General features: G+C 41.6%; 1 protein-coding gene and 1 long non-coding RNA gene across 4 annotated transcripts in view; both read left to right on the top strand.

The window, feature by feature from the left end:
• Nucleotides 1-16,439, top strand: part of mllt3 (MLLT3 super elongation complex subunit) — a 142,480-nt gene extending 126,041 nt beyond the window's left edge. For 2 of the 3 annotated variants that reach the window (XM_028606271.1, XM_028606270.1), the window contains 6 exons: nucleotides 2,440-2,493; nucleotides 3,403-3,541; nucleotides 4,666-4,762; nucleotides 11,159-11,227; nucleotides 12,146-12,217; nucleotides 14,424-16,439. In XM_028606271.1, coding sequence (XP_028462072.1) covers nucleotides 2,440-2,493; nucleotides 3,403-3,541; nucleotides 4,666-4,762; nucleotides 11,159-11,227; nucleotides 12,146-12,217; nucleotides 14,424-14,555 — 563 coding nt within the window. In that variant the 3' untranslated portion in view covers nucleotides 14,556-16,439. The remainder of the gene's footprint in view (nucleotides 1-2,439; nucleotides 2,494-3,402; nucleotides 3,542-4,665; nucleotides 4,763-11,158; nucleotides 11,228-12,145; nucleotides 12,218-14,423) is intronic. The other variant, XM_028606272.1, reaches the window with a different exon arrangement.
• A 1,546-nt stretch (nucleotides 16,440-17,985) lies between these two features.
• Nucleotides 17,986-21,946, top strand: LOC114545946 (uncharacterized). The gene is made up of 4 exons (XR_003690959.1): nucleotides 17,986-18,072; nucleotides 21,198-21,244; nucleotides 21,334-21,511; nucleotides 21,622-21,946. It is a non-coding gene; the product is annotated as an uncharacterized LOC114545946 (long non-coding RNA).
• Nucleotides 21,947-23,772: the final 1,826 nt, after the last annotated feature.

Genomic DNA, 23,772 nt, shown 5'->3' with positions numbered 1-23,772 from the left:
AACGATGTGGCGACGGGGTAACGTTAAGGCGGAGTTAGCAAGCTAACGTTAGCAAACTAACACCGGCTGGTTGGCTTGCTGGTTCCGCCGTGCTTTTTTGCTGCATCGCTTACAGAGAATGAGCTGAACAGCTAGCTAGCTGGCTCCCCCCACACTCACTTTGTATAAAACGGTTGTTGGCGTATTTTCTAGACATAGTTATGCTTGAGCTCTCTACAGCAAGGATTAACAAAGCCAAATCAGCGACTATCAACCTATGGAAAAACACTGCAGAACAAATATCAGACCTAATGACCTCAGTGCCACAATAACTAGAGGAGAGTGATTAGGCAAGGTGTGATTTCTCTTTATTTTGTTTTCCTCGAGACCGCAGGGGGTGGGGGGTTGGTGAGGGGTTTTGTTCCTGTTCAATCTGTGTTTCTTTGTTCTGTATGTTTAAAGAAAAAAACAATAAAATATTGATCTAAAAAGAAACTAAAGACAAGCATTGATAATATTATCCTAACAGTCAGTTATATTGCGGAGCAACATCCTCGTTCAGCTTTGACTTTTTTACTTTCAAACGATTACTTTAGATAGTTAGATAGGGGGCGTTCAGAAGATGATGGGGGGCGTTGGAAGCAATATTTTGGAAAGGGGGGCGTTTGTTAGAAAGCTAGTTTAAACCAAAGATTCACAATAACAATACATGTTTACACTTAAACTACTAAAGAATAAGTAGTCTGCAAATTAAAAGCTGCCAGTTTATAGCACTGCGACTGGACGAGACGGGTATCCTAACTTTTCTGTGCTTCTGTCAGCTTTGTTTGGCGCAGCTCCGTGCTGCCTTCATTGAAACGGGACGTCAGAGCATCGTCTTAAATGAGCTCTGTAGCTACTACGTGAAGCTGCGTTCAGATAAGAAAAAAAAGCAATCGCCGCGACGTCCTGTTGTATTCTTTAACCCCAATGTAGTAGCAAAGTAGACTTTATATTTCACAGTAACAGTTTTTCGTCAGATGGTTTATTAAACACAACGTTTCCTACTGTACCTGAATGCAGCTTCATTTCACGGAGAAAGAGAGAAAGAAAAGAGACGTGCGAGATATATCGACTGTGCTTTGTTGTTTGGCAAACATTTAGCTGTTCCATAAACTCGCGGGCAGTTCAGGGCTTGTGTTTAGTGTTTTAAAACTTTCTTATGGAAGCAATAGAGGCGGTGATGTCACTGTTTACTGTACGGGACTCTCACACCTCCACAAAACACAGCGCGATGTGGGGGGGGCGTTTTCTCCAAACGTCTTTTTCTATTTACTCCCAAGACAGGCGATAGAAAACATATCTAGACTCTTCTAAGCATTAAAAAACGGCTCTCACTAACTTTCAAAGGTTGTAAACTTATTTCCATTCGGCAGTAGATGTTGTTCTTCAAGTCGTTTGTCATCACCAAAATACTTTTGTGTGTGTGTGTGTGTGTGTGTGTGTGTGTGTGTGTGTGTGTGTGTGTGTGTGTGTGTGTGTGTGTGTGTGTGTGTGTGTGATCCTTCGCTTTTACCCCTTGATAAGTGCCAGCTTGTTTTCCGTTGGAACAATTCGATTTTAGATTTTAATGAAAAATATATTTGAATGTTAAATTGCTAGCTGTTTCTGATTGGCTACTGTTAGTGTTTGTAATAATAATAAGCATAATACATTTTATTTAAAGCGCATTTCATGACACCCAAGGTCACTTCACAAACAAAAAAGGACATTCAAATTATAGTCATCTTATAAAGGTGCTGAGGTTCACACCATGCAGTAGGTCTTTTGATAATACCTATTTAGAGTTTGAATGTTACATATGTAGTTGTTCTGATTGGCTGCTGTTATTTAATTTGAATGTCAAATGGTTGCATTTTTTTTTTTAAACCTGTAAATATATATAATTTCTATTCACATGGCGTTTTTGATACCTGGGAAACTAATACATGTGTTGTTTGTCATTCAATGATTTGATTTTTGTATTATTTTTGATAACAATAGTAACAACAATAATAGGCCTATATTAGGGCGTAATCATTAATATTCAGGGCATTTAGCCTACATAATATTTGATGGGGGGTGTTAGGGACCTGGATAATGGATAGGGGGGTGCTGGCACAAAAAAGGTTGAGAACCACTGCTTTAGATCATCAGGTTAAACCTTAAACCTATTCTGGTTCCTCTTTGAAATCTGTAGCCGCTGCAACCCCCACATCTGAGCAGTGAAAATATACAGTGATTGTTAATAAAACTTGATACAAAAATAGTTTAAAATGCTCTAGAAGTCATTTAGGACTTATATATATAAATAGTCAGGGGCCAGGTGAGTCTAGAATACATTGTTTGGTCCAGAATATGTGACATTTCTTTACATTTTTGAGGCTTTTTTTTCTTGAGGGTGACCTCTGCTTGTGTGTTTGTAATTTTCTCTGGATGCAGTGGTGGACTTCATCATCAGGAAAAGGGTGGCTATTCCTGCCACCACCCACACAGGTAACAGTTCCTGGTAGGCCCCCACACCCTTTTCACGTCAGCATTATTTTTCCAGGTCATGTATATGCATGAAAGGTCATGCATCTGTCTACAGTCATGTTAGTAGGGTTTGGTATTATATCATGCATACCATACACCCATCACTGCTGATCCAGCTACATGTGTACATCTGTCCCCCTGCACTCTCGTGTCTAGGTGTGTTAATCGATTGTTGTCGACTATGATTTCTTTATTTGATTAGTAATTTTTTTTATGATTGTCCATGCTGAACTTATTTCTAAGAAACTTATGAGCACATCTCTGGTAAACACACGATTTAAAGTGATGCTTTTGCATGATTCTTTGTGGAGAAACTCAGCTTTACAGATCTGTCCCTTGAAGCAAATAATCATTTAGTCGACAAAATCATGAGTGTTAAGTCAACTAAGGATTTCTTTAGTCAAGGACATCTCTAGAACACACACACTTCGTTTATTTAGATTCATCCCACACACACCGTCCTGCTTCTGCAAATACTACAGCACCAAATGTGGATTTGTGAACCAATTTTTAATGAAACTATATATTTGTGAGCAATTTTAAAGATTGACAGCCTCGGGAGGATCTGACTGATAGGGTAGGAGAGGCAGAGAGACGGATTGACGCTGTTGGTTTCGGTCTCTGTGGGATTTTTGACAATAAGAAAAATATAGAATAACAGCGGCCTTATCCATTTAAAAGTGAAGTGCAAATGTGTCCTGGGACTGCCTGGGATCAAACCCGCAGCAGTTCTGCAGCCACAAGCTCCACTGGACCATCCCTCCGCCTCACAGCATGGCCCACTGCCTTAAGCATGTTTCTACTTGTTTTACTTTGAAATTCCAACGCATTCTCTGTGCCCCCCCCACACACACACACACACACACACAGTGCTGGGCCCACTGCAGTCAGTCATGCAGGATCTGCACTCAGACGACAACGATGAAGATTCAGACGACGACAATGACCATGACATGGACTCTGACGGGGAGCGGCCAGCACACACACATCTTACACACCACCAACGCAGGTTAGTGAATGGTCCTCTGCAACACACACATCATCACACTGGCAGCAAATGCTCACAAATGGATCACAAAACTCTTTTTAGCCTGTTTTAGCTCATTGTTTTGGTTCAGCTCAGTGAAAAAGCTGTGTGATAACCGACCTGCTCAGCAGCAAACAGCAGACACAGTTATACCTCTTTCACACCACTGACCAGGTTTGGACCCTGATTATGACCAGGGTTCAACCTTCTTTTGCTAGCAGTTCTAGTTAGAGGTCCGAGCCCGAGGCTGTAGGACCCGCGGTAGCAAAAACCTTGAGATTGTTGTTCAACATCCCACTACGATGCTCCGTACCAAATGTGGCCATTAGGGGGGCGCTATAATCAACGATTATGTGTTTTGGCCGATAACTCAATGCATGCAAATGGGTTATTTGCGATTGATTGCATTTCTCTGCCGTAGTAATTGCTGTCAACACAAAACTTGTGATGCTCGTTCAGCATGCCACTCTGAGGCTCTGTACCAAATTTGCCGATTAGGTCAATTAGGGGGCGCTAATAATCAAAGTAGATGAGTTTTGGCCCTTTTACTCAAGCAATGTTAATGGGATATTAGCAACGTACCACAGACCTTGCGGCTCAAACATCTTGATATTTTCTGACGCTCAAAACAAGTGTCATAGCAACAGCAAAATAACCTGTTTGGCAATGGCAGAGATAAGGCACATTTTTCATGGGTGCATCCACATACTCAGCGCTGCTGCTCATTCCAACGGTATAAGATGTATTGCCAAAAAGCATTGTTACCACAGAGAAATAATTGACCAAACACAAATTTCCTTACTTTTTGTGCTAAGTTTATTTCACGGGACCAGCGCCATTTTCATGTAAATCAGCCGCCAAGGCTTTTGTCATCTGCCTGAGGAGAAACTCCTGTACTCACGCTGTTGTTTATTTGGTTGCCATGACTCGAGTGATGACGTCCTGTCACTGTTCCAGTTGCTCACCCTCAAAGGGGAGAGAGAGCGGATGATGATGATAACTGTTGGCTTGAGTTCAGTGGAGCAGACGGCTCTGCAGTGTAGTGTAATCATGACTTCATGACATTTCATAAAATACTGTCTTTCGTCTTGTGACTAACTCCCCAGGGTCAGTTTGAGTGATGGCAGTGAGAGCGACAGCTCCTCGCCCTCACCCTCATGCCGCAATGAAGCCCCCCCCTTACTAAAGACTACTAATAACCAGGTAAGATGATATCATATTACAGTATGTATCACGTTCAAACCCCAATTCCAATGAAGTTGGGATACTGTGTAAAACGTAAATTAAAACAGAATCCAATGATTTGCAAATCCTTTTCAACCTATATTCAATTGAATACATTACAAAGACAAGATATTTAATGTTCAAACTGATAAACTTTATTGTTTGTTGCAAATATTCACTAATTTTGAATTTGATGCCTGCAACATGTTCCAAAAAAGCTGCAATAGGGGCAACAAAAGACTGGGAAAATTGAGGAATGCTCAAAAAACACCAGTTTGGAACATTCCACAGGTGAACAGATTAATTGGTTTAAGAACAACGTTTCTCTAACCGCAACCGTGAGCTCGTAGCGTTAGCATGCTAACGCTAGCATGCTACCTCGTTCTCAATAGCAAAGCACTGCTACAACACACACAAGTTCACCATAATCTACAAAAGAACTACTTACATGTGCGCCCTCATTTAGAAGAAGTCTCCCAGCTAATCCTGCCTTGTAAATCCTGCCTTGGAAAAACAGCCTTTCTTTTACTGTCTATGGAGCTAGCTAGCTGACATGATCTACATCTGAGCTACTGCGCATGTGCGAGTGCAATCAAAGATAGTACAGAAGAAGAAGAAAAAAAGAGTTCTCACTCTGTAGCTAAAACAGAAACCAGGTGAAAAGAGGATCTGCAGCAGTGAGAGAGAGCTGTGCAGTACAACAAAAATATGGTGTTTTTTGAAAATTAAACCATGTAAACCTATTCTGGTACAACCTTAAAATACAGTTATGAACCTGAAAATGAGCATAATATGGGCGCTTTAACACAGTTTGTCTCTACATCTACAAGTCTACAAACTCTACCATGCAAAGCGAAAGCCGTGTATCAACAACACCAGAAACCCCGCCGGCTTCTTTGGGCCCGAGCTCATCTGAGATGGACTGATGCAAAGTGGAAAAGTATGCTGAGTCCACATTTCAAATTGTTTTTGGAATCCATGGACATCGTATCCTCAGGGCCAAAGAGGAAAAGGACCATCCAGATTGTTATCAGCGCAAAGTTCAAAAGCCAGCATCTGTTATGGTATGGGGGGGTGTTGCACAAATTTTTGAAGGCACCATCAATGCTGAAAGGTACATACAGGTTTTGGATCAACATATGCTGCCATCCAAGCAATGTCATTGTCTTGCTGATTTCAGCAGGACAATGCTAAACCACATTCTGCTCGTGTTACAACAGCATGGCTTCGTAGTAAAAGTGCGGGTACTAGACTGGCCTGCCTACAGTCCAGATAGTGTATAATATATATATATATATATATATATAGGTACTAGACTGACCTGAAAACACAGCAACATGTTAATCACGCATGTGTAATCAGTGAACCTCTTACAAGCATGTGTTCCCCTTATAGTCCCCCTTAGTAGCTTTAAGATTGGATTATTATATCATTCTGTCTGTGTGACAGTAACACATATCCATGTTCTTTGTTGGGACGTTTGTGTAAATTGTAATTGAAAACAGAATACAATGATTTGCAAATCCTTTTCAACCTATATTAAATTGAATACATTACAAAGACAGATATTTAATGTTAAAACTGATAAACTTTCTTTGTTTTTTTTGCAAATATTCACTCACTCATTTTCAATGATTGAAATTGACTCATTGTAACGTGCCTGCAACATGTTACAAAAAAGCTACGACAAGGGCAAGTTTACCACTGTGTTCACCTTTCCTTTTAAAAACACTCAATAAGTGTTTGGGAACTGAGGACACTAATTGTTGAAGCTTTGTAGGTGGAATTCTTTCCCATTCTTACTTGATGTATGACTTCAGTTGCTCAACAGTCCGGAGTCTCCGTTGTTGTATTTTGCGTTTCATAATGTGCCACACATTTTCAATGGAAGACAGGCAGGCCAGTCTAGTACATACATATATATATATATATATATATATATATATATATATATATATATATATATATATATATATATATATATGTATATATATATATATGTATATATATATATATATGTATATATATATATATATATATATATATATATATATGTATATATATATATATATATTGTATTGTATATACATACATATATATATATATATATATTGTATTGTGTATATATATAAGAGGTATGAATCTTCACTGATCTCCCGGTTCGATTACGATTATCATGTCTTTGATTCGATATCACAATGCGTCCAAAACATTTTTCTATTAAAGCCATATAGGATATTTGACTTGACAAACTTGTATTGTCAAGTGCAATGCCCAAGCTGCAATATGTAACTTTAGACTGGAATGATGAGGTGTTTGGGTTTGTTTCTTTAAGGTAGCTACCACGAAGGTTTACCTATTTTGGATAAGTCATATACCACCCTACTTTTAACCTGCAAATCTATTGTGCTGTATTGGAATAACTGACCCCAGACAACTCTTTAACAAAAAAGGTATTTTTTACTGAACGATAACTTAAAAGTACAAATAATATTTAGCCGTTAGATTGAATAATAAAAATAAAACATATAACACAAATCACACCCTTAAAATATGCTAATTGCAATATTTCTTCAAATGATATTACACACAACTACCCCTTTACCCGTTTCTACTTAAAACACTCCAGCTACACAAAAGTATTCCTCCTTACAGCAGTTTCAATGTAAAACTTACTCAAACCCTCTTAAGCCACTGTGTTACACAAACACACACACACACACACACACACACACACACACATACACACACATACACAAGAGATGCCAAGAGAGAAAACAAAAAGTTGCAGGCCTGATGGTAGCTCGTGTGCGATGCGTCCGACAGGACGTTATATTCAGTGAAGCAAACAACTTTCAATTAGCTGTTAGTCCAAGAAACACAACTCAAACACAAAAACAAAAACCAGTCACTCGCTACAGCAAAGTCTTCTTCAGCAGGGAAACGCACTATCGTCCTCTCCGGTCCGAAATCAGCGTCCTCTGAATCAGCGACTCTCCGCCGTTAGCTCCAACTTTAGTACACAGTAGGCACACTAGCACGTTTGTTGTAAAACTCACTTGGATCTTCTCCAAGCTAACTATACGCACAACTGCCACATACGGGTACTTCGCTAAAACTCAAGGCCGTGCCCCCTTTTGGGGGATAGAAAACAGACCGTCCCATAGAAGTCAATGCAATTTGACGTGTTTGGATCAAAATGTTGACAAATGTGTGTGGATTTTTTTCTTGTTAAACAGATGTTTTTTTTTTATACACATGTCTAATGTTTATTGTATAACCTTGCCTGAACCTGAGCATTCACGATACATTAATAAACTAAGTTTGATTGCCGTGATGTCCCCTAGTCTTTCCCTGTATCAGTCGATCAATGACCCAACATGGTGGCCGCATACTGCTAAATGTAGAAATACATATTTGATAAAATCGAAATGTCGTTTGTAATTAATCAATCTGTTATTAATAACCAACTGTTTGATCTATAAGCTGAGATTTAGTTGGAGACGAGTCTGATGCTGTTAAACTGTTAGTAGCCTCCCACTAAAGCTAACGTTAGCTATCCATCAGTAGTAACTGTCACTAGCATCATTTACCACAATGACAATATTCACGTTTCTTGTGAGCCTCATATATCAGTGTGAAAGTCTCGATTAACCCGCTACACAGCAGCGGTTTCTCTCCTGATGTGACAGCGCGATTCTTCCCTGTCATAGGGAGCCTCGGTGATGCCGGTCTGGTCTATAGCCTGGAGCCAAAGCCCATGTATCAGGATCTATTTTAGGACATGGCAAGAGGACAAATCGAACACCGGGGTTTTTGGATGTATTTTTGGTGCAACAAACTACTCTGCAACCTTTTGGCATAGTTATTAATTCAAAACGGTTTGTTTAAAGTAAAAGTTTGGAGCGATTTACATTTCGTCTGTCGTTACGCTGTTGTCGTCTATGGGGAACGCGGGATTGTTTTCCCCTAAAAGTGGGCGTGAATCTGTTCAGAGACATTTTATGACTTTGCGCCAGTTGTGCGTATTCTAGTGTCTCTCGATGTTTCTCAGTATTTTCTTTCCTCTTCTAGATTTGCAATTCTCTCCACTGTCCTCGTGTCTCTGCTCAGCCGTTTTGCGCGCGCGCGCGTGTGCGTGCATGAGAAACGGGGTAGGCTACTATGAATGTTATTTTTCATTTGAATGAAAATTAACGAGCAACGTCATTGCGTTAGAATCGATTATGGTCGGCCACTGCATCGATGCAGCATCGTCCATGTCCGCATCCCAATGCATCAGTTATTTGATTTTGTATGTATATATATATATATATATAGTATAGGTACTAGACTGGCCTGCCTGTCTTCCATTGAAAATGTGTGGCACATTATGAAACACTGATGTAGTCAAACAACTACACAGTGGCAAAGCCCCGGGGATTGATGAGATCCGTCCAGAAATGCTCAAGGCTCTGGGTGTGGAGGGGCTGTCCTGGTTGACACGCCTTTTCAACATTGCGTGGAAGTCTGGGACGGTGCCAAAGGAGTGGCAGACTGGGGTGGTGGTTCCCCTTTTTAAAAAGGGGGACCAGAGGGTGTGTGCCAATTATAGGGGTATCACACTTCTCAGCCTCCCTGGTAAAGTCTACTCCAAGGTGCTGGAAAGGAGGGTTCGGCCGATAGTCGAACCTCGGGTTGGGGAGGAACAATGCGGATTCCGTCCTGGTCGTGGAACAACGGACCAGCTCTTCACTCTCGCAAGGATCCTGGAGGGAGCCTGGGAGTATGCCCAACCGGTCTACTGTGGGAGGTGCTGCGGGAGTATGGGGTGAGGGGGGTCTCTTCTCAGGGCCATCCAATCTCTGTACAACCAAAGCGAGAGCTGTGTCCGGGTTCTCGGTAGTAAGTCGGACTTGTTTCAGGTGAGGGTTGGCCTCCGCCAGGGCTGCGCTTTGTCACCAATCCTGTTTGTAGTATTTATGGACAGGATATCGAGGCGTAGTCGGGTGGGGAGGGGTTGCAGTTTGGTGGGCTGGGGATCTCATCGCTGCTCTTTGCAGATGATGTGGTCCTGATGGCATCATCGGCCTGCGACCTTCAGCACTCACTGGATCGGTTCGCAACAGAGTGTGAAGCGGTTGGGATGAGGATCAGCACCTCTAAATCTGAGGCCATGGTTCTCAGCAGGAAACCGATGGAATGCCTTCTCCAGGTAGGGAATGAGTCCTTACCCCAAGTGAAGGAGTTCAAGTACCTTGGGGTTGTGTTCGCGAGTGAGGGACAATGGAGCGGGAGATTGGTCGGAGAATCGGGCGCAGCGGGTGCGGTATTGCATTCAATCTATCGCACCGTTGTGACGAAAAGAGAGCTTAGCCAGAAGGCAAAGCTCTCGATCTACCGGTCAGTTTTCGTTCCTACCCTCACCTATGGTCATGAAGGCTGGGTCATGACCGAAAGAACGAGATCCAGGGTACAAGCGGCTGAAATGGGTTTCCTCAGGAGGGTGGCTGGTGTCTCCCTTAGAGATAGGGTGAGAAGCTCAGTCATCCGTGAGGAGCTCGGAGTAGAGCCGCTGCTCCTTTGCGTCGAAAGGAGCCAGTTGAGGTGGTTCGGGCATCTGGTAAGGATGCCCCTGGGCGCCCCTCCCTAGGGAGGTGTTCCAGGCACGTCCAGCTGGGAGGAGGCCTCGGGAAGACCCAGGACTAGGTGGAGGGATTATATCTCCAACCTGGCCTGGGAACGCCGATCCCCAGTCGGAGCTGGTAAATGTTGCTCGGGAAAGGGAAGTTTGGGGTCCCCTGCTGGAGCTGCTCCCCCCGCGACCCGACACCGGATAAGCGGACGAAGATGGATGGATGGATGGATGGACATTATGAAACTCAAAATACAACAACGGAGACTCCGGACTGTTGAGCAACTGAAGTCATACATCAAGTAAGAATGGGAAAGAATTCCACCTACAAAGCTTCAACAATTAGTGTCCTCAGTTCCCAAACACTTATTGAGTGTTTTTAAAAGGAAAGGTGAACACAGTGGTAAACTTGCCCTTGTCGCAGCTTTTTTGTAACATGTTGCAGGCACGTTACAATGAGTCAATTTCAATCATTGAAAATGAGTGAGGGAATATTTGCAAAAAAACAAAGAAAGTTTATCAGTTTTAACATTAAATATCTGTCTTTGTAATGTATTCAATTTAATATAGGTTGAAAAGGATTTGCAAATCATTGTATTCTGTTTTTAATTACAATTTACACAAACGTCCCAACTTCATTGGAATTGGGGTTTGTATTTAGTTATTGTAATTGAATGTACCCCAAGAGAACTCAGGTGCAAATGTATGTACCTCCAAGTCACCCAGAGTGACTTTGACTCAATGTATTTCTCTGTCCTCAGATACTGGAAGTGAAGAGTCCCAGCAAGCAGAGCAAGCAGGACAAGAACAGAAACATAGATTGTGACAAGGTACACATGGCTCTTTGTTTCTTCAGTATAAATCTGCCCATATAAAGATAGATTAGGAAACATGCCAGTAACATATGGGGGTTTGGCACAGGATATTCCACTATTCAGACAGCTCTGTGTTTACTGTAACTTTCAACATGGGTCATCCAACCTGACTTCACAGAGTCACACATGGCTCTGATGCTGCTTGGCTTTAACACAACACAAATAGAAATATGCCATGGCTTTTTAAAGTTATTATACTATTATTAGTATTTTAGAATGGATTTTTGGCAGCAACTTCTCATTCAAATAGAGTTCCCAAAGGTACCAAAGTCTTGAGTTTGAATTAGGGATTGACCGATTTTCAGCCCTGGCAGATTATCGGGCCGTTTTTGTCAGTTTGCAGATTATCTGTATCAGTGTTTTATTTGCCTAATAACAAATAAAGTTAATTAATTAAAAAGTGGTCTACTTAGGCTCGGCTACAGCTCTGTGTCTGTCCCTCTGCTTCGGTTTTACTCACCACTGACTCTGACTTCATGTCCCCCCCACAACACTATCTGACTATCTGTTACTGGGTATTATGTTGAAAGTTTCTAATTTATTAAATAATTTAAGTATTTAAACAAAGGTTTGTGTTGGAGTTTGTAACATTCCAAAATCTTAAGTTTGACTTAAAGATTTTAATTGGTTCGGTAACTATTAATAATCGGTACAGGCCTTGAAAAAACAGTATCGGTCGATCCCTAGTTTGAATACTTAACTCAGTGTAAACATGGTATGGTACAAAGAACATGGATATGTGTTACTGTCACACAGACAGAATGATATAATAATCCAATCTTAAAGCTACTAAGGGGGACTATAAGGGGAACACATGCTTGTAAGAGGTTCACTGATTACACATGCGTATTAACATGTTGCTGTGTTTTCCAGGCTTACCTGGACGAACTAGTGGAACTGCACAAAAGACTGATGACACTCAGAGAAGGTCATATCCTGCAACAGGTGTGTGTGTGTGTGTGTGTGTGTGTGTGTGTGTGTGTGTGTGTGTGTGTGTGTGTGTGTGTGTGTGTGTGCGTGCGCGTGCGTGTGCGCTTTAGCAGAGATAAGGAGCTACAGAGGTCTGATAAACTCTCTTCTTTCTAACTCCACGCCTCCAGACTTTTATCTGTCTGTTTCAAACTTGTAGTCCATAGCCATCACTTGAGGACATTTATCAGACTTCACACAGCTCTCTCTGGACACACTGAAGGCTTTATACTACTTTATTCAAATATGCAGCAGTACTCCTCAACACCTGGAAACACACTTGGCTGTGTAAAATCGGTGGAGTTCTCCTTCACGTCTGCCAGTTTTAAAAAGTTTTTAGAGTGGACATTTCCTTAAGTGAAGGTAACGTATAGTCTGTGTTAGATGTACACTCACAATCTTTAGTATGAGATTACAGCGGCAATAAGACAACATTTCATGTAGCTGATATCATCACCTACTAGTATCACTACTTTATTATATTATAGTTGCATTGAACTGTCAAACTCCAGATAAAAGAATGAAAAATGTATTGGGTGGCTAAAGTTTTCAGCATGATATGAGCACATGCCAGTGTTAGTCAGCTGTGTTGTTGCTTTGGATTAGAAGAGGAGCTGTGATCTGTTCCACGTCCTCTGTAATCTTCATCTGGAAGCAATGAATGATTTGGTTTCCCTCTCTTCACCTGAGAGATTGCATGTTTCTTACTTCTGTCCTCGAGGCCTATCATGTGACGTATCTGTGGATCTTCCCAGCAGGAGCCTGGCTCTCCCAACACGACGTCTGGCTCTGAGGAAAGTCCAAATCCCATCCAGACCAACTCCACCCGTGCACAGTTTTAACATGCACAGTAATCAGGTTAATCTAGCCCAGTTCACCAAGTGGCTCCACTTCCTGCTGCCAGAGATGGAAATGATTAACTCACAGCCTGTGCTGCATGCTGGGGAGCACATGTGTCTCACTGAGAACGCTGTAATGCAGATGGCATGTCCTTAGACATGAGCTGGGTAGCTGTTTCCAGTTGAAACAACTCCTAAACAGCAATGAAAATGACTAAACGGGCCAAATTGCCACCCAAAGTGGAATGGGACTTAGATCTGCCTTGTCATTTTCCCCACACTGTTGAGAACTGTAGACCAAGCTATATGGGATGGTGTTCCTTGTAATCCGCAGGACTCCCAACCACTGGCTCCAAAGGCTGAAACCAATCATACCTGCCCTACGTATCCTTTTAAGTCAGTTCAAGTCATCCTACAAGAAAGAAAATGAGAATACAAATAATTTTTTCAGAGGTCTGAGAGACAATCTGCAATGCTGACACCCAGGATACTCATTTCTTAGTGGCACAAGAGTATATAGCTCTTTCCTTTTTCACCCATACCATCACATTTTGTATTAAACCGTAGCTTCAAAAGCTCTGAATGGAACAAAGCAAGTTTTGCAACAAGAAATTATATTTGATAGTATCTTCTTAATGCCTCTGCTTTCAGAGGGAAGTTTGTCATTGAAGCTTCAGTGAAGGAGCCTTCCGTTTAAAAAGAAACTATGTCAAGTATTTGTTGTTTTGTAAAGAACTCAAGAAGCTCTTTAGCATGGTTCTTTTGTGGTGAGGGATGGCAAGAGTCAGCAGTTTGAAAGACACATGACAGTTACCTTGCACTGCAGCTGGATTCTCCTGATATCACCAGATCATGCAATAATTGTGGGATCACAAGATCACCAAAAATCCATCTTGTCAGGCTTCAAGTATTGAAGGATTTGTGTCTGAACTACCAGCTAACCGAACCACACAGCGTCCGGTGATAGGTAGGTGTGTGTGACGGCCGCCACTGTTCCCGTAAAACAATAATGGGGGACATGATAGACAGATGGTTTATCCAATCCTTTGCCAGGAGTTTTTTTCAAAGTGCCTGCTCTTTTCCAAACAGTTTCCAATGACAGTTTCTCACATGGTCCCGTGTAACAAACCATCTGGCTCGTCAGATGAACATGATGGAGGAGGTCTTGTTCATTTTCATTCCACGGCTTTACATTACAAGCTGTAATTCTCCTTTTGGTTTCATATTTAATATAACCTGTATCCAGCAACAATATTTGTTTGGGCAGAGATTTGACTGGCAGCTCAGACTTGTGATTACAGATGTGAATAGAGCTAGTACCAATTGTACTCTGTGTTTTCCAGATTGTGAACCTGATTGAAGAGACTGGACACTTCCACATCACAAACACTACGTTTGACTTCGACCTTTGCTCCTTGGACAGAAGCACGGTCAGAAAATTGCAGAGTTACCTGGAGACCTCCGGATTGTCCTGAGCCTCTGAGCAGCTGGCTGCTGGATCTCTGTCTCCATGTAGACTTTTGATTTTTCTTGAACAAACTCCAACTTTGGATGCAATGTAAAGACCCGCTGTGGGCGGGTCCAGTTGCTGTGTCCAGCCTGCTGTTTGGACCGCTCTGGATGCAGAGGAACCAGGGCCACGTGTTGGGGGGGAGGGTGAGCCCTGTGGATCAGGAGATCACCCAGAAAGCCTTGAAACGTCACTTGATTTATAAAAATAAAAAAACAAGTAGGGAGTGGTCACCTTGTTGCTCTTAATGAATGTGCATATTTTTACCATTTATGTTCTTTGATTTATTGTTCGTTGGGACAAATGCATGGTCAACATCGCCTTACTACATTGTAAGTTTTATTTATTGAAGTGTGTGTGTGTGTGTGTGTGTGTGTGTGTGTGTGTGTGTGTGTGTGTGTGTAAGCACTTGACAGCAGCATATATTTGACTCTGTGTGACAGTTGAGCATTACTGAATGTAATACTGAATAATTTCAATGGGAACAAAAAACTGCCAGACCAGGTGTGAAGGTGACGCTCATACATTTATATTCCAGTCCAGAAAAGAAGCAAATCTGAGGTCCAGATAAAGATCCAGCCTGGCTGGGGGATAACCGAGGCATTGGTGCGGTTGTATTGGCTGTACAGCCCCTGTTGTTCCCGTTCACACCTGTGCACCGATGGCCTGGCTGGTACAGTGTCTGATTATTGGTTTCAGAAAGATTCTGAGTGTGTTGAAGACTGTTAGACATCCAAGAAGCATACTGAGGCCTTCATTTTGCAGGCATTACTCTAACTTTGCAAGACTGCATCTGATTTTGAGCTAAAAACAATTCTTTGGTGACTACTTCTGTGCAGAATTCTATGTTGGTGCCCCCCAGTGGTAGTATAAAAAACACTTATCTACAGCTATTATTGTCTCCCTCGGCCTCATTGATCTGACCAACAATTTTCACTAAAATGTCTTTTTCTACAAGCAAACTTTATCGTGACATACACACTCTACATATGGTGGCTTTGAATCCCCACCGTTTGGTTTCTCCTCTTACAGGAAGCTTGTGTTTAAAGATTTTGTGTTTCTATTGCATGTATTATAAAACACAACTCGCAAACTCAGACTAATGTGATCATGTGTATTCCACATGCAGGAAAGAGATTGGCTTTCCAGCTGTACAGATTGAAGCACACCAGCACATCATTTCAAGTGCAACATCTTTTAGCAGTTTTTTATTCCCATATTGTGACACTGTAATAAAGCAAGACTTGAGTGGCGGCTGGAGTGAGCTGAGCACAAATGACTAAAGTCAAATGTCACATGCTACAATCGAAAAACCATTGCTTCCAAAGCCAGGACTAATGTACTGCAGCAGGTCCGGCTGCAACGTGGAGAAAGTTACAGGGCCAAATGCATAGTTAATAGAGCAAGTTGGTTTAGGATACTGCTAATGTTTGTCTACAGAATCTGATTGTAAGGAAATCCTTCTCTCTTTGTAGAATGGACCAAGCCCTGTAAGAGGAAAGGGAGAACAAAGTCCCTGCATGCAGTCAGAGACCAGAAAAGAGACAACTTCTGTGTTCTGCATTTCTGAAATGTGTGAAATATTTTCGTTACATTTAACAAAAGAGCGAGCCAATGGGAATTTTGGTTGACAGGTACTGTTACGGGTGTCTTTTATTTATTTTGTGGGTGTTTGAGTTGTTAAAGCAAAGCTCAGCATCCAATTCCCAAGGAGAATGCCTTTGTTTGATTTTTAAAGTTCAGGATGGTAAGCAGTCCCAATAACCTTGAAGGGCTTTCTTACTCTGTGTTCTGTCTTATGTTTTTTTGTGTATTTTGAGGACATACAATAAATATTCTGTATAATGTACCGAGGAGTTATTAAGTAACTTGTGGATGAGCTTTTTTGGCACAGATCTTTTTATTTTGCTTTTCTTTTTATTCATTTTTCAGTGGCTGTATATATTTTATCATTGTGCACAAACCCAGTTTTTCAAACGCAGAAATGTTTGATGGCTGAAAGATACCTTTTAAAGGTGCACTATGAGTTCCTGCACGGTTTCAGCGCAATTTCATTTTTGTCTCAAATCGTAGGCATCTCCTTGATCCGCTAGCTGCCTGCCCCCTGAATACACTGAAAAAGCCCAATCTTGGGAGACAACACAGGGGTTGTAAACGTCAAACAAACACTAGGGGCACAGGCTGTGCACCAAAATACCACAAACCACGTTCCAGCCAATCACCTACAAGATGGTTGGGGGAGGGAGTGGGGGTTAGTGCACATGCACATAATGGGGGAGGGGGGGAACGTGAGCAGAGTTGATTGAGTAGCGTGAGTTGAATCTGAGACTATCTGCTGGATAGCTGATTTGTTATATTTTGGTGCACAGCCTGTGCCCTTAGTGTTTGTTTGACGTTTACGACCCCTCTGTTGTCTCCCGAGACGGGGCTTTTTCACAATGTATTTAGGGCAGCTAGCAAATCAAGGAGAGATGCCTATGATTTGAGACAAAAATGAAATCGCACCCACTTTGGATGGTTAGTGTCCCAAACGGAAAACACTTATGTTAAAACACTTACCGGAAATGACGATGAAAATCTCTTAAACTGACCTTTGTTGATCTGAAATGAAGACAGATTCAGCAACTGCATGGCCTATTTCTCGCTTAAAATGTTTTCAGAAACACGTTTCGGTTAACTATTTTTGTAAAATTCAAGATCGTATTCTGAACGAGCCGCCATTATGCTCTGTTGTGAAATCCGTGAGAAGCCAGACCCATGTGACGCGTTCGTCCAATCAGCTGCCGGTCGACGTCCCTGGTCCCTCCCCTTTCCGCTGCGTAGTCAAGATGGCGCCCATTTAGTGCGTCCATCGTTCTACACTGAACTTTTTGACCGTTTTTAGGGGGTCATCCGGGTACTTTCAGTGCACTGACTTTTTGCGTTATCTACACTATATACTTAAAACTAAGTGCTTGAAGTGTGCAAGTAGGCGGTTTGAGACACAGCCTGAGACTCGGACTCGAGTCGCACTTAAGTCGCACAAACAGCTGACTTCAGACTTGACTCAGACTCGAACCAAAAGACTTTAGACTTGACTTGCGATTCGACCCAAAAGACTTTGTGTTCGAGACTCGTCAACAACCTGTTTTCATACAATTATTGCTTTTTAAATCTAAATGTATTCATGTATTTCTATTTTCTTTTATTGGCGCATATACAGGGAAACGTATGACGAGCTGTATGTCCCCTGCCCTTTGCCATAATGTGTAACGTAACGCATCTGCCTATGTGCGCGCACTCACATATAAAAAAATGCATTGCCGATGGCGACACCAAGTCCTCCCGGAGTTAACTTGCCTGGCCTTTTGTCATTAGTTTTGCTTTCAATAACTTTGTAAACAGTGGCAGTAAGCTACATGCAAAGTGTGTGGCACCAAGATAAATGATGCTGGATCAACAACGTCGGACTTCATCAGGCATCTAAAAACGCACCTAAATAGGTCAGTCACACGCTAATGTGAAAAGAGACGTTACATTTAGCATATACCCGCATGTCCACCAAACACTGGGCCGTCTTGACTGTCTTAATTCTGCACATATTTCTGTTACTGTAGTCCCATTTACTATTATTAAATCCATGCGTGGCGCAGCCGTCACCTGCCGTGGAGACGCCTCACTAACCTCTCCTCCTCTGAGTCGGGTCTCCCTCGCGCTGGACTCCGTTTCACTGAGCCACTTAGAAAATAAATGGCAGTCAGTGAGTTCAAACATTTTCTATTGTGCGTAACTTGGACTGACTGAGATGCATGTTGTTCTGTAACTGGTGTGGCGCTGCCACTTTTCTCTTGATTTCCACTTCGATATTAGGCATTTTTTTCAGTGAAAGAGACATTCAATTTAGCATATATCATCACAGTTAACAAGCTAACCATCGCAAAGTGTTGTGCTAATGCTGGGAACATGCAAATTGTATCTTTATAGTTATCCATATGATGTGACAGACTTAGGTTAATATTTCACCAGGTACGAGGGCTAGAGGGATGTGTTAAGTAGACCCCATAAAGTTATCCTACAACTGATTTTGATACTGTACTGTATGGATGGTAGCAACAGGACATGCTTTGAATTCATAAGATTTAACAATACAGTGTTAGTGACAGATCAGATGGCCAGAGACTTGACTTGGACTCGTGGCAAAAGACTTGAGACTTGACTTGAAATAACCCCTCAAAGACTTGAGACTTAACTTGGACTCAAACTCAAAGACTTGAGACTTGACTTGGACTTGCGAAAAATGACTTGTGAACATCTCTGCCCGGTAACACTAATCTATAGTGGGTAATACAGCAGCACCATAAAGAAAAGAGCTTTAAGACAGCAGGTGTGGTAAAAACACTACCACTTTAGGCTAAAGGGGAATCAACACAAACTGAAAGTTACATATAGACACTTTTAAGTGCAGAAATAAAAAGTAAGTAGCATTAGTTAAATTAAGATTAGGTAAACAAAGAGTAGAGAGAGAACACATGGCTGAAACCTGTCGGACTACAATAATTTCAGGTATTGCACATGTAGCTAATACCTTATTGCCCATAATTGTCCAATAATATTTACATTATAGAGATGTGATGTTGGGACCAACATTAGACACTATCTTGTGGGCAGAGGCCTCAGAGCAACTGACCTCTGAGAAACAAAGGAACATATGTAGCCACAGACCAAGGATTGTTTCCTACTTGTAATTCTGAAAGCCTGTACACCAAACTTCTACAAAGAAAAAGTTCACAAAAGGAAACAGGAAGTCCTGAATTCCCATTGGCTGGTGGAACCTGAATGCACCGGGGGGCCGTATATATAAAACTTTTCAGCACCCATCCTCCTCATTCTTTCCACTGCCATGCCATACAGGTCGACACACAGGCGAACATTTGTTTCTACTTTAAATAGTTAATTTCCCGGAAAAGTGGATTATTTTCTGTGTTCTGGGAGCACCTTGGATCCCGAGAAGCACGCTCCTGGTGTTTCATTCCTGCAGAAGAGAAAACGTTTTCTCATCGAGTCAACATAGCTTATTTCCTGCTGCCTCTGGGAGGGACAAGCTTCTCCGTGCATTGCTGACGAGTGAGCCAGATTTCGTTCTGTTTTACCGTGCAATCAATGGACTAAACAAACGAGGACACAGTAAGAAGGCTTGAGGTTTCTGGGCAGATGTAGAAAAGTGTGTTTTATTAATGAGTGAAGGCTATTGTTGCCATTGTTTTTCCATTAATGTGATCGGACCGCCGCGTTGTGTCTGAAAATGCTACACTGCTCCCGCTGCAGAGCTTAATTACTTTACAAGCGAGAGAATAAATCCTCTGTTCGCCAGTCCAACCACAGGGACCACGGCGTGATGAGACCGTTACCTCATGCCCCTGTGTAGGCTTTATTGTTGCCGCACAGAGTCAGCTGTGTATCACCAGAGGCATGAAATAACATTCCCCTCATTAGACAAACTCTGACCTCTGCCACGACATCAGTCAGGCCAGAGTCCTGAGTAAACGAGAGGAGTGGTTATGGGCAGAACGTCGAAAATCAAGACTCCAAGTGATTCTTTCTCTAAACATGCTTTTCTCTCCTCTTAACACACACACACACATTAGCTAACAGCTAGCTCATAGCCACACGGTCCCCCGAATGCCATCTTGGATCTCACAGTGTCTCATCAGCCACCTTGATATCGCGTGGTTTAGCTTCCCACGTGGTCTTGTGGGTATGTGTAAGAGAGACCCACACCCACACACACACGTTCACCACGTTTGCTTGTTTTGCTTTTGTTTTAGTTTGTAACAAGTATATAGGTTTATTGACTGAAGAACTATTGATTGACAATAATTTGGAAGTTAAATAAATTCTATTATACTTTAAAGAGCAGTTGTTTGTGATTATTTGTGGATCTGTTGTAATAACAGCTGGTTGACCAGGTCAGTGCTCAAATTTCACCCTTCTTTTGTTCCTTTCAAAGATACCAGATAGATTAATCAAATTAATTAAGATCTGTATTTTAAAGGGAACACCAAAGGAATGCAACTGAGAATTGTTTTATTTTATTTAGAAACCCCAACCAGTGTGTCCACTGTTACAGTTCGCAGCATTTTACGGTTTGATTTGATATAATCTCTCAGACAAGTCAGTTTGTGTATCACCTGTCCGCTGATCTGAGTGCATCTCTGCAGTAACATTGGTGCACAGCCATAGCTAGCATTGAAGACATGGAGATTTGCTCACATTTAGTGTCATAAGCTATGTGTCCACTGCATGGTACAGCTCTGCTCCAGCATTAAAACACTGCAGACCACTGGTTGGTCAGGGAGAAACCTTTCCTCTGTTAGGTTGCCATGTTGAAGATGATATCCCGTTAATTTCACTACGATGGTCAGCTGAAAATGACGTGGGAACCCTGGGTGCAGACAGTGTGGAGTCCTGAAGCTGTGGTGTGCATGAAGGGCACTGATGATAAAACACTGTGCTGTGGTATGCTGAAGTACGCTCTGTCTGGAGAAACCTTTATATGAAATATTTGTATTCCAAGTCTTGGCTTAGAACCTAAAAACACAATGATAAACCATATGTATCTCTCTTTCAGGCAGTGTGGATTAAACTTCTCAGAATCAAAGTGTAAAGGGGTAAAAGGTCAGTAACAGTGGATTCTGGGATCAAAATGTTGATCTCCTCTCTAGTGGATGACTAAAACTGTGCCATGCATGTTCTTTTTCTGTCAGTCTAAATGGGTGGTCTGAAAGAAGAAAAGTTGGAAGTGGTCCAGTTTATAGTGTGCTGTCAGTCTCAGCAGGCGTGCTCTGGAACAAGCTGCCGACTGGAGGATCAACTTTAGAAATGTCTCTGTGGAGGCGCTGGTGGCTGTTCAGCCGTATTCTGCAATATTTAGTCTTGGTGCTGGTATGCTGTTCCAGTTCATTCACATTTCCACTTGTGCACAAGCAATATACAAATCAAAAGCTTATGATATTTCCATTTGATTTTAATTTACCCCATTACCTTTCCTCCAGCATCATCAGCAAGGACAAGCTTTCCCTGTGTAAAGGCCTCAGCATGCTTCCATCATGTGTCCACTCCAACCACACCTAAAGGCAACAGTGTGGACACCTGTTCCACATGACCTCACTGCCATGACCCTCTCTGCCTCCTCCATTTTTCTCCAACAACTTTGTGTTTTGAATTTCTTTGTAGTCTCTGAAAAGATGAATCTTACAGATGTTGCACTCTGGACAGAAAAAATTATTGCATCTTATAACCATTATTTGAAAGCTGTCTCTCCTCAGTGAAGGCCATCTCAAAGCTCTTATTTCTGCATTAAACAAATTACACAACATAGCTTTCTGGGAGCCTTATTTTTCAGCGCATACATGAATGTGCCCACCTACATGCAAAAATATACCATCAGCTTTTAAAGGTCATCCTTCTGAGATTTGGTCTAAGAACAGCATAATGGTTGGAGGTGATTCATTGTTCCAAAACTGAAGTATACATTTCTTAGCTAAATACGTTATTCAAACTATTCAGCATAGTTTTTTTTTTTATCTAATCTGAATGAAAATCTGGCATATCATTTAATCAATAGAAACAAGGGTTTAAAATCAAATCCTATTTCCAAAGCTGATTCAGTGAAGAAATGACTCAAATACCGGAAACGTTTTTTGCAGATCACATTGATAAATGTTCCGTCTTCAGTTTGACATCTAGGACAGTTTGGGGAGTTAACTTTGGAAATTTGATGCAGCTTTATAGGAGTGAGTATTTACAGATAAACTGAAACTAGCTTCTGTGACAAAATTAGATTCCATGCAACTTGTCTCTTGGTGCTTGTGTTCATTTGTCCACATTTATTTTACACATGGTATTCATTTTCAGTTTGCTATAATGTTATCATTGCTTTTTGTAACATTACAGGACTTACATTACAGGACATTACCAGAGTTACTAGGGTTTGTTTGTGTAAAATGTTACATTCTTTTTTTTTATCTCCGATATTTTTATTGAAGTAAAAATTAAATACAGCGCAATCGTTACCCTTAATGTCCCTTAACCTTACGACCCAACGACCCTTAACGTTATCTGTCCGAACTTTAATACTGTTTGTGACAAAACCTGCATGAAGAAAAGTGTGTTTGCCTCTATTACACTTTATTTCGTCTTCAAATTGTATCTCAGAGTGAAGGATACCACTAGTTGATGCTGTGATTTTGGCAAGGTGTTAACAATCACAAATTGTTGTAAACATATAAATACTGCGGTGACCCAAGCCCGTGCGTAATGTTGCATGATGGCACTGCTGGCCCTACAGGAGGACTAACCCCCAATGGAAGAATCAGGAGAAAAAGAGACTTCAGGGACCATGACGATGACTGGCTAATATGCCGATTTAGATTTTCTAAAGCTGAGCTCGTGGATCTATTTACTGAATTGGGTCCAGTAGAGAGGGCAAGGCACCAGAACCGTGCCATATCCTGGTCCAAATACAGGTCCTAACCACTCTGGGAGACACCGGCTGTTTCCAGAGGGAAATGGCAGACAGCTAAGTGTTTTTTTTAAATAAATATTATATATAATCTTCAACTTTTCACTAAGGCTTGTTTGGATATAATATATAATTCTGTTAAATCTTATTATATACACGTCTGGTATATCAAAGCTGTCCCCGAGTGCCGTAATGCCTGCCGTTTTGGACGATTTTATTAATAAAAGGTAGTCTATAGATCAGGGTTCCATACACTGTGCAAGAACAGGCCAAAATTATAATTCAATTTGTAGCAATTCCTGAACGTCTGAGAGGTTGTTTGCTTTTTCACCGCCAGTCGTCATGATTCGGTGTAACAAAAGAACAACTGCCAGGGTCATTAACATACTGATCAGCATTCACGAAGTGCTTTACATTGCTATTTATGGTTAAAAATGGGCGTGCACAGAGCGGGATAAGAGGCTGATCCACGTACGCACACTTGTAGTCAATCTGTGATTTATAAAGGGAACATTGCTTACAGGTACACACGGTTTTATAAATCTGACTTTTTTCGGCATACGCCATTTTGTGCTTTTGGTTTTATGTATACTTTTAGTAAGGATCCTACGCACAGTTTTATAAATGAGACCCCAGAACATGTGAATAAGTGAAGCCTCACCACTCTTACATTTGTCACACA

The sequence above is a fragment of the Perca flavescens genome, chromosome 19 (assembly GCF_004354835.1).
Source record: "Perca flavescens isolate YP-PL-M2 chromosome 19, PFLA_1.0, whole genome shotgun sequence".
In the NCBI taxonomy this organism is placed as follows: Eukaryota; Metazoa; Chordata; class Actinopteri; order Perciformes; family Percidae; genus Perca; species Perca flavescens.
This window is presented reverse-complemented; position numbering and strand designations above follow the sequence as displayed.